The following is a 12,027-nucleotide window of genomic DNA, read 5'->3' on the forward strand; positions in this document are numbered from 1 at the left end:
CACAGACAGTTTAAATTTAGTTTCCAGATAAACCAGCACTTGTAAAAGAGGATGAACTGATTTATGCAAGTTTGAAAAACGAAATGCACTTGGTGTGCTTCGTTCTAGGAACTTCAAACTTAGACACTATGACCGACAAACGGCGTTCACAAATCAATGACATAAAAAGCTGTGTCAACAAGAAGGGTAAATAAACACTTGTTTTAATGATATGTGGCCAGAAAATCCATTTTTCCGACAAACGGCGTTTACAAATCAATGAAATAAAAACCTGTGTCAACAAAAAAGGTAAATAAACACATGTTTTAATAATATACTGAATGTCAGAAAATCCATTTTTTCTGAGTACACGGGTTCTGGCCGATGATTCAACTATGCTCGTTTGGAGTAAATATAAATTAGCTGATTCTCTAAAGGTATTTCATATATGTTACATCGATGAATTGTTTTTAGGACGAAAAACTTCATTTAAATGATATTGTACAGACTGAATACTTGTCCTATAAAAATTTGTCAGTTGAAATATTCACTGTTTAAAATTTATGGTAAAATGACGACCACATTTTGTTGACTCTCTTCTTTTCGCTTACTTTCATTTCATCTTCATTTTTTTTTCAATGTAAAGTATCAATTGTTGCGTGTTTAACCCCGTTTCATTGATATATATATATATATATGTTCATATAGTCAGTGAAACTAATTCCTTAACGATACAAATTATGCAAATTTGTAAAAGATTAAATACATTGTGCATCCTTTACCTTCTAAAAGGTTTACCAATGGTTGTTGTTGTAACAAAATTTGACGAATTCAGTGAAAAATTATTGGAAGATGCAAGCCAAGTTTATAGATGTATGGAGGCTCATGATGCTATAAAGAGGGTGTCAGACTTCTTTGGAATACAGGAAAAGTATATTTTCCCAATTGTGAATTACATAAATGACAACGAAATAAAAGAAGGCAAGGACATGCTAGCACTACAGGCTTTAGATGTCATGGTTAGACTGACAAATGACTACCTAGAAATGCATAAAGGTATATTTCATTTATAATATATGATGGGAATGACTACATTTTACAGTCTGTCAAGTACTATATTTATACTTTTATTTATAGATTTTTTTTCCATACGTTTCTTATCTTTTATTCCATTTTCTGCACACACACAAAGTATTATTACATTTCACTATGGATTTATATCAAACAAGAAATATCTTTAAAAAGACAAACGGCGTAGATGTAATAAGGTTTGGCGCATGTAAAAAATCAGAATTAAACAGAATGGATAGAAAAGATATGGATATGCATGTTTGAACACATGATTCATTTGCAAATATTTCAACATAGCAGTAAATTTAAATGACCAATAGGTATCCTTTCAGTGTTAGAAGGTCAAAATAATTTGACGTCCTGTAATGATTCATAAATAATTTCGTATTGGGATAAGTAACCCACTAGCACAATATCTCGAACCGCATACAGTAGGTTGAACTAGAAATAAAAAAAAATCCTAGAAGCTTTTGAATCACTAGTGGCGCCAACAATTGTAATAACTCGATTAAGTTCTCAATTTTAATAGAACTTAAAGCAAAATATCAAGTTGAAGTTAGTTGAATAGTTGCAGTTCGGGAGAACTTCAATAACTGTTGAAATATTTTTATTGTGGTAAAGTAATAGGTAAATACTTACATATAAAATGGAATAGTGACTTTTCAATGTAATTTGCGCATTGTTGTCGTTTGCAAAGTCATTATTTTCATGAAATTTTAGATTGTTCAGCTTATCTAAGAGGGGTACGCAACGGGAGATGAAGTATACTTTCGATTTCTCTTGCGATGATAAATTAATAAATACTAAAATTAAAATAAATCATTTTAGTTCGTAGTTAACAAAACTACAAAATATCCTCTGTTTAATATGTGCCTCCTGATATTCTGTGTCATTTAAAACTTAGTAATAAATGGTTTATCTTTTCAATGCGCACCTGTTCCGTGCCCCGATTACTATATAATATAGGTCAAAATCCATGTTATAAAGCTAACGCCGAAAAACTGAAGCGAAAAGCGACATAAAACCTACATTACGTATCCTATAACTGCAATGCATTTTTATTCTCCTTTATGATATAGTAGTTAGTAAAACACAGCGACCAGGTATGATACGCTTTCCAGACGAATAAAATGTGTTTATCTACGAGTTGAAATGTATAAAACTTATATAAAGCAATCGTTAAATATTATATATTCTATCTGTAACAAGAATGAATTTTTTGAAAAATAATGACATATGTCCAAATTGAAAAAGATTACACTTACGATAACATTTGATAACTTTAGCGATAATACACTGTTTTTCACATGAAATATTGTGAATGAATTTGCTAAATTTCTGTAGTATGAAAAAGAGTGTACATATATACTGCCTACGCGAAGAGACCGATACGATGGTTTTGTCTCATGAAGCTTAAGTGACACTTCCTTCCGAAAAACAATGAACTCTTTGTAATGACAACATTGTATAATTTCAGAGACATTGTTTTCAAACTATTTTCTAGTGAAGTATTGAAATTATAAATAGAAAATCTAAATCATAGTCTTCAATATTTCTTGATTTGCTATACATGGGGTATCTTTTCCGTTACACTTTTGTGTCTAGTTCTTTCGAAATAAAATAATATAATGTATAACGCATGTACCAAAAATTGCTTAAACAGTTAACAAACCCATTTGTTCCTCGACTTAGTTTTAAATTTCGAATGTTTTCACATAATATGTATGTTTCTTTTTCAAGAAAAGACGTCAAAAGTTGAAAGTTGGGCAGAACGAGCAAACAAGTTACTTATTCGAGTAAGCTGTTTATATTTGAAACTAAAACATTCAACATTTCTGCTCCTAGATTATCTATTGGTCGCCTAAGTTTTGCAAGAGGCCCATGCATATCTGTATATGTGAAAGCAAGTACAAGCAGTAGTTTATTTTTGCGTGTGTTTGGGAGGTCACTCGAATACAACAACTCCTATTTGTACAAAATTCATTTTTTTATGTTCGATGCTGTTGTATCTAATCTATGTTATAAAATGGCAATCAGGTGTGCGGTATAGGACCTTCATAAACATTGTAAAAAAAATATTGATAGATTTGATTTACAATTCACTGATTCTTGCTGCAGAGACTTATAGAAGAGAAACATGCTGTGCTTACTAACCTATGGAAAGAAATGACTGCGCTTGGCGATAATACACTACGTATCTTATGTGTTGGAGCAGTAAATAGTGGTAAAACGAGTTTCGTTGATTCCATATTATCGACCTTAAGAGATGAGATATACTCAAAAGCATCAGGAGGGTACGCAACAGGCGGAAACTCAGAGCTCAGCAATAATGTGTCCACAACTGAGGAGGTATGTTAAAAACGTTTGACGATTGATTTGTGAAATGATGAAGACACATTCTGATCATATTGCGGTAATCGATATTTTTGTCACTGATAACAAAATTGGTTTTTAAAAGTTTCAGATGTATCGATTTAGATACAAACAGAAATTAGAAGAGGAAGATAAACTGTGCAGTAGTAGTGTATTTATCGGGGATTTACCTGGTTTTCAAGAAAATTTGGGAATACAGTTGGAAGCCGTCAAATATGTAGTTCAGGGTCACGTACCAAACAGTTACAAAGTAACTATTTATGGTCTTTATTGTTGTTAAAACAATCAATGAATACAGTCTTTACAAACTGTAGAAAATAAGCTGGTTAGTGTTAACGTATAAAAATACGTGGATTATAGAAATTAGGTTGTACTGAACTCCTGCTCATAAATGACATGTGAAAGATTCGTGTTGAGATATTTTCTGGTCCTTCGGGATAATGGAGTTATTCCAAGTCCCGCTTAAGCCAGTGCTAGGGAGCATATGCGGTGTTTCACTTTCCATTACCCCTCATACTCAGATTAAATTGAACCGAGTGCTATTATTTTGCTTGGAATCAATCAATTCTTCCAAAGGATCTCCTCATAGATTTTATTAATTAATATAAGCCGTGAAAAAGCTCCTCGATCTTGGATTTAGTGTTGTTATAGTTTCATTTGGGATCATAGAGTCCATTCAATATCTATGTTATAGACTTTCGCTTTAGCCGGTGTAATGTGTCTAATGAACAGACAGTAAAGATAACCGAATCTGTTATTATTTTGCTTTGTGTAAATCTTTTTGCCTCAAGACACTCTTATAAAGGAAATGTAATAAAAAGGATGCATTTGTGTTTCGTTTATCAACGTAAGTAATTTGAATTTGGTAAACTTTTAGATTAAATACGGAATAAGCAGGGATTCTGCTAAATTCAAGAAGCACCCCGAGAAGAAAGACAAGGTGAAATGTGTTTGTTTCATTTTTGACATTTCTACGCCTGCTGACGAATTGCCAGGTAAAATACAGGAAGCACTCAAGAATCTTCAACGTTGGCTCCTTGGTAAAAGTATGTAATAGTTAATAAAAGTCAGTTATTTTCAAATTTATTTTAAATGACACTCACACCGCTAGTGAAAAATACCTTGTAACCAGCTATATTATTCCTGTATTCGAGACTTATCGGAATATGTAGTGTAGAAGGTAATATCACACAATTTCGGGGTTGTATCACTCCGAACCCGAAACACGGACTAGATTGTACGCCCGCCTAATTATATATCGTGACGTTTTGCACACTGAAACTCACACTGAAGACCTTATAAACCAGAATTTTAAAGAACACAAAATTTTGTTCAAATACGTTAATATCTTTTTAATACATTTTTTATTTACATACTAATTTATTATCCCCCGACGAAGTCGGAGGGATATAGTTTTGGCGTTGTCCGTCCGTCCGGAGCCATATCTAGATAGTGGTCTAGAATATTTAAATAAAACTTCATATACATATTTACCACTATAAGGTTATGTGGCCCGTCAAGTTTCAGCCAGATTGCCCAAGTAGCACCAGAGCTATGGCCCTTAGAAGTTTCTAGTGTTAATTATATAGGGCACTATAGATATGGCAATTTCTGCCTCATAACTTTTGATATATTTGACCTAGAACAGTTACTATGAAACTTCAGTTGAATTTAGATCACTATAATGTGGTTGTGCACACACAATTTCGTCCATATTTCTTTAGTAACTTCAGAGTTATTGTCCTTTAATTGTTCAAAAATCTACATATTTGTACATAACAAACTTACTATTTGGTAGACTTTCATTAAATTTCTTTCACTCTTTTCCATGAACATTTATTATAAACATGTGAAGTTGTGTACCCACACATGGTTTCCCTCTTGCTTTCGTCACACACCCTCACCCTCCCCCCCCCCCCCCCCCCCCCCCAAAAAAAAAAAAAATCATTCCTTATTTTAGATTTTTTAAACCTTCCATGAACATTTATCAACATGCAAGTTGTACCATTATTCCGCCAACTCGCTCCTCCACCCTGCCATACCCACCACTTTTTTAAAAAGTGTATTTTTTTCGACTGGAAGTGGAAAATTGCTGTTAATCTATTTCGGTTAATGCGCAGTCTGTGACTAGCCTGGAAGTTCTGTTGACCCCGTTAAGATAAACCTCCCGAGAAGGTAGTGTCATATATTAAGAACGTGTAAGAATGCTTTATCAAAATATAGCCCTATAACTTCTCACAATACAGATAATAAATTAAATATTATACCTAAATTATTTACAGAGATTCCGTACATTGTCATCCTGACAAAATGTGACCTGTTGAACGCCGAGATAGGGGAAGGGAAGTATCAGGTATTTGAAAACAACACTTTAAAAGAAAACAAAGACAAACTCATAAAGATGTTTGGCTTCAAACAAAGCAAAATGTTCCCAGTTGTTAACTATATACATGAAGATACAGTGGTACCGGAGAGCGACGCTTTACTTATAGGTAAGCAGAAGTAAACATGCTTGAAATAACCGATTTAAAACTACGTGATATATTTTAAGCCCGAAGCAGTAATTTCCTTCATGGTTAAACGGTAATAAACAGCTTTACTATTTATTTTGAATACTATGGGCTCTGGAAACTGAGAGTGTCTGCACATTTAAGTTTAAATTAATTTTAATTAATAATCTATTTCCCGTATTCCAGCGGCTCTTAAGGAAATTCTGAAACTTGGAAAAGAGTATTTTGAGGATTCAGATGATAAAGTTACTGATGAAAGTGATAACGAAGAAAAGGGATCAGACGATTGCGAGACAAACAAAGCCAACAGCTGGTTAATTGACATATTCAAAAGCCTCTTCTGATTTTATTTTAATCATAAAAAGACGAAACACAGAAAATGTCATAAACATCTATTCTTCTGAAGTATCTCGATTAACAACATAAATTTAGGTCCTGAGTTTTTAACCAGACATTATGATCAGCGAACATTTTTTATAAAATGGCGTGTTTTATGTATAAAATGGCGAATAATTTACATCCAAACTGTATTTGTGAAATGTACATGCACAAACCCCAAGCTAATGATACTTCTATCACTTTGAAATAAAAAAAACAAGAATTTGTATATACATTATACGCACACAAAATTGTTTGAATGTAGCATACTATATTCTGGCCCAATAAATTATACTGATGTCGTTAAATCTGCTCGTTCATTACGGTGTTTTAACTCATTATGTCTCAACTAAATGAAAAAAATAATAAATCATTTTTGAAATCAGATATGTATCTGTTTTATGTTTATATGTACATGCCTTTGCATTTTATATGTACTCATGTGTATAATGCATTATGTTCTGTATATACATGTTTTTATCAATGAATAAATAATCATTTTCTCCATGATAAAGGAATCTTCAGTGCCTATATCAGTCACATTCGAATGGTTAGATTTTTACTTTTATATAGTGTGAAGCAAAGGAAAGTTTTAAAGGGAAATTGGATGCTAACCAAGTTATCTGGTGAAGTGTAGTTTCTTTCTTTCAATCCTTTATAAAGTATATGTATTAAAGTTGATTTCTCCAGTATGCAGTCATTTTCACGTGTTGGAATTCGATTGGCAGGACTGTTTTTAAGGATTTAACAACTTTACTTATAATAGAGGCCAACTAACAATGAAATAGATCCAGTTTAAAATGAATAAAATGAAAAGAAAACTTTATGCGAACTAAATGATATACAGGATTGTAAATAATGGCGAGGGAGAGAGAAAGAGACTAAGAGCCTATTTCAAAAGTGACTAGATTAACTATGATCATGATATTAACAATATTTTTACAAGAATTTGTGATCAAAATCTCATTGTCTTGTAATAGTGTATTAGTGTATGAAAATTAAATAACTAAATATATGAAAAAAAACGGTGGTATACAGTCGTCTTTACTTGTAAATGACCTTTCCTGAAAATACACCTTGGTCTCATGTGCAGTTTTCATTTACAGTCACGACTGACCATATTACATGGGAATAACTAAGTGAAATATTCCACGAATAAGATTTGTGAATACAAATTAACTTTGTCATTAATTTGATGTGACAAGTAAAATATGAATTGTTCAAAATTGAGGTTTAAGGGTCTAGTATCAAAACGTTGCAAATACAGAATAAACAAGAGCTGTCTAGTGACAGCGCGCACGACAGTTTGGAGCCCTTCCATCTAATGTTAGTTCAAAAGTTTTCGCATGTTGGTTCTTACATGCAAAAGGAGCATGGTTTGGCAATATGTAAGCCCGAATTACGCAACTTGCCATGTGAGGCAATCTCATGATGACAAAGATGCGAGAAGAATCTGTAAACATTTGGTAAAGCAATTAAAGAGAACCATGCTTACATACAAAATGCAAAACTTTAAAAAATGACTATGTCATAAAGGGTACAAATTAAACACAGTAAAAGCTCGAAATATGTAATCTTTGCTTTGATACTAACTCATGATGTCGCAGACATATGTGAATTTTAAAATCATTTGGACAAGTAGTATTAAGAATGACCTGCTAAAAAGAGGGACAAAATTAATTTGACAAAATGAAAGTGATATAACCTGTCCTGTTAGATCACCTCTTATTGACAAATACATGTGTGAAGTTCAGAAGTATTTAGTCAAGTAGGTTTGGAGAAACCTGCGTATAAACAAAATTTACTTGACGTCGACAAATGCGTCACAACAAAAGCCCTACCACTCGAATAATAATCAAATAGTCGAGCTATGAAGGAAATGATCACTTGAATGTAAAAAGATAAATACGAGTCAATGTAAATGCCTCCCTCACATATAGCTAGTCCATATAAAGCCACTGATTTTATTTATGCATTATTTGTCACGTATGACTTGGTGGAGTTGCAAGCAGTACAGCTAAGAAATAAACATCCTCTCAATATTAACTCACAACCTTATCCTTATCAGTTTCAAACGTCTTGATCAAAATATTTGAAATATTTTTGACTGTATAATGACATTATTTCGTTTAACTGGTAGGGTAACAAGCAGTGAAATACTTTCATGTTATCTCTAAGAATATAACATAATATTTGTCTACTTTTTATATCATCGGTATTTAATGTATGCTATAAGATAGATATCTATTTTAAAAGTAGTTCCGCATGCTTGGTAGATATTGAACCGACATAAGGGAGCGTAAAACATGGTTTATGAAACTGTCAATGTTACTATTTTTCTAAAGATTACATTATAATAACAGAATATTTGCTCGTGCCATGATATTATGTTAGCCGCAGATAAAAAGCAGGCGGATACGTACAATCTGTTTGACCAAATGATGAAAATATGTAAATTTACATACAACTATGAACACTTCCATTTAAACCTACGTTGTAGAAATATCTTACTGGGCGCAATATTTATTCAAACATTTGATTTTCCAACAGACTCCCATTACAAAAACATGTCCAATTTTAAGTAATGAGAAACTTTAAAGTTTTATTGGCTGAATTGTCATTTTGAACAAAAAATAGTTGACAAATAAGATTATACATTGTGGAATAAGAAATTATTCAAACGTGTAAAACTACTGTAAGGAAATGGTATACCAAAATGCAATTAGTAGTTTTAATATTTTAAACAGGGATACTATTTCCGGAGATAGAGACAAACACATGATACTGTAACAGCAGCATACTTTATTGATCACTTACTAACAGAAATTGAAATCTAGACTTTTCACATTTCCAACTTCATTTTGTTAGAATAGAGATGACAGAAACCTTTTGAATATTAAAGATAACAATTCGCTTTATTTAAACACGTACATTCTAAGTGAAAAATATGATAGTTTCGACAAAAATCTTTCCTTTTTTTTTTTTAGATATTTACATCAAAATGTTGCTTTTATACTTATTTATATACCCTTATACAATGAAAACAAGGTTAATGGAGTCGAATTGCATTTTTGATATATGAAACAAGGGAATCAACATATTGTAAAATATCATAACATCGATGATAAATTTAAAGTATTACCTTCTTTTGCGTCCTCTAAAATGATATTGTGTGTACATTTTACTGCTTAAAAAAATATATTTATTATTCAATTTTTAGCTTAATCAATTAACATTACTTTATGTTCAATACGTCAATAGAATATCACTTTGACTGTTAATATTCAAATTACTTTATAACCTTGCGTCTTAAATGTTTTGCTCCATGAAGGAACAAACTCCATTCAAGGCAATGTTATTCATTTTATACTGGTAGATGCCATTTCAATTTACAAAAGCCAGGTCAAATATACCAACTAGGTCTTTGAATGATTGGTTAGTAAGCACAGAATTGCTTGCTTGCTTCGAAAGTGTAAAGCATATCTATATGGAAAAGCAACAGTGCTATATTCGCAGGACCTGTAAATAGCCTGTATATAAAACAATGAAAATTTGTATGTCATAATGATGAGCCATAATTGTTAATCATACAAGCCCTTTAAGTTCCACTGCACTAGGGACTAAGCCTTATGGACAATACATCAGGAGATATCGTTTCATAAGCAATATTCAAGCAATCAAAGCAATCAAAGGTGTAGACCGAACTTTTGCCCCCAAAGTATAGGTCAAATAAGAACATTTTTTCCGTCAATCCTGTTGTATTTTGGCATAGCTAAATATATCGATGTCGACATAACATAAACTATTGAATAAAATACTCTCTGACAATATATTTTATGGCATTTGCTGCGTCTGTGTCAACTCCTGGCGCAATGATACGAAGAACAATTAACATCTTTGACGGATCTGCATACTTGGCATACATACATACATGCATACATAAAATCAGGTTTAGAACATGACTATACACTAAATGAAAAGATCATTGAATTATAACCAGCATAATATCTTTTCAGCCATGTCTACTTCATTAGCAAGAAAGGACTATGGAAATAACTAAAATTTGTCAATCCGATATACAAGAAAATAACTTCTACATGATCTATGAATCTGTTTAAGGGAGTTTATTAAATGTTTATCTTTCAATCAGATGATACAACACTTCATTTTTCGAGCTTTTGTCATATTGTCAACTGAAAATTAATTTTGACTGCCGTTTCGGTAGTAATTTTTTTTTTCTGTCAGCAAATTGTAAACATTGAATTACACATCCTTATATCTCGTGTTTGTTTAGTATAAAATAAAAAATAGAAAACTATAGGTCGTCCAACACGACATGAACGAAAATGTTGCAGGCTTTGTTTAATTGAACCTGTTCATGGACGGTACCGGGGATGCAAGCTACTGTCCACGCCATCTAAACTCTTACTATAGATCTTGCAAAATCAAGGAAGTAAATTTAGTTAAGCTCTTTGAGTCTTTTCCTTTTATTTCTTTATGAAAACTGTCGTCACATAATAGTATTTTCTATCATGTTATGTGTATGTATTTTATGTATCATACGGTTAACTTACGTTGTTAGTACTTAATTCTCCCTATCTGGTCATTCCCACACATCTCCATCAACAATGTCAAAGTTGAGCCAGCGCTCACTAAGCTATCTTATACTAATGTCTCGCTTACCGTAAAGATCTAACGTAACTAAGTTCTCCATGGATGACTCTCTTCCAGACGTGTCAAAGATGAGTCACCTGTGGATAACGTATTTTTGCAGATAAGCTATCTATGGAGGACACATTTCACGAGATTAGTCATCCACGTTCAGGAGTATTTCATTCATTTTGGTTATATTGTTAGATGCATTCATGTCCAGGTTCTGCTATATGTTTTTGGTATTTTTAGTGCACACTGCGAAATGATTGTAACTCATTAGGTATTGTACTGTGTTTGCTTTTGAGACATGAGACTAAGTAGAACATATTTATTTAAAGTTGGCATCGAAAACTGACAGAAGAAGATATCCCAGTTACGACGTTTATTTACAGCTACAGCCGTTGCATCGTCATCTTTTTGTTGAATTCATACAGTCGATTTCAACATGTAGAAAAGTACCCCTATGGCTAGTTTTCAAATATATACAGGATATTTAAAGGGACATAATAAGATTTTGACATATAAAACAACAATCAGCAACGCAATATGCGGTCATTTAGTCCCCTTCGATTGATCTTGGTTTCAGTTAGTTACTCAAACAAAAACACATCCATTTATTAGAATTTTCTTAATTTTAAAGGTGCCAGGGTGGCATCAATTCTGCAAGAAAACCTTGAATATGTATTTGAGTCAACATGTGATTCCTTTTTTAAAGCTGGTGCATTTCTAGGTCAAAAGGTGCTTACTGTATGTTCATGCTTTGGATGGAACAATGTAATATTTCATATGTTTGGTATCGCGAACTTTTGCATCGCAACCTATCATTTCCAGTGTTGACATTTGAGACTGACAAGTTGTTTTAGTATTCAGGAAAGTGACATGATTTAATGGTGATTGTTTAAAAAGGAAACCAGACACTGACTTCGAAAGTTTGCCTTACAGTTTGGTAACAATAAAGCTTTTCCAAATTCCTGCTGATATATTTTAAAGTTGCTACCATATGCATGATATTACAGTGCATGGAATAGACCATTATGTGTAATAACTACTTTCCCTGATGCTT

General features: G+C 32.5%; 1 protein-coding gene across 1 annotated transcript; it reads left to right on the plus strand.

Moving 5' to 3' along the window:
• Nucleotides 1–26: 26 nt before the first annotated feature.
• On the plus strand, nt 27–6,537 carry LOC128558519 (interferon-induced protein 44-like). Its single transcript, XM_053548085.1, has 8 exons — nt 27–186; nt 772–1,035; nt 2,791–2,846; nt 3,169–3,399; nt 3,515–3,673; nt 4,301–4,469; nt 5,706–5,915; nt 6,120–6,537. The coding sequence occupies exons 1-8, from the start codon at nt 84–86 to the stop codon at nt 6,275–6,277; spliced, it is 1,350 nt and encodes a 449-aa protein (XP_053404060.1). The 5' UTR covers nt 27–83; the 3' UTR covers nt 6,278–6,537.
• The last annotated feature ends 5,490 nt before the right edge of the window (nt 6,538–12,027 follow it).

The sequence above is a fragment of the Mercenaria mercenaria genome, chromosome 1, assembly GCF_021730395.1.
Source record: "Mercenaria mercenaria strain notata chromosome 1, MADL_Memer_1, whole genome shotgun sequence".
Classification (NCBI taxonomy): Eukaryota; Metazoa; Mollusca; class Bivalvia; order Venerida; family Veneridae; genus Mercenaria; species Mercenaria mercenaria.

What these genes read in the sequence shown, in the direction of transcription:
- LOC128558519 (XM_053548085.1), top strand. Translation starts at nt 84, where the DNA reads ATGCACTTGGTGTGCTTCGTTCTAGGAACTTCAAACTTAGACACTATG. An exon ending in ACGTACCAAACAGTTACAAA is followed by an intron (nt 3,674 to 4,300) that starts GTAACTATTTAT and finishes GTAAACTTTTAG; the next exon opens with ATTAAATACGGAATAAGCAG. An exon ending in ACGTTGGCTCCTTGGTAAAA is followed by an intron (nt 4,470 to 5,705) that starts GTATGTAATAGT and finishes AATTATTTACAG; the next exon opens with AGATTCCGTACATTGTCATC.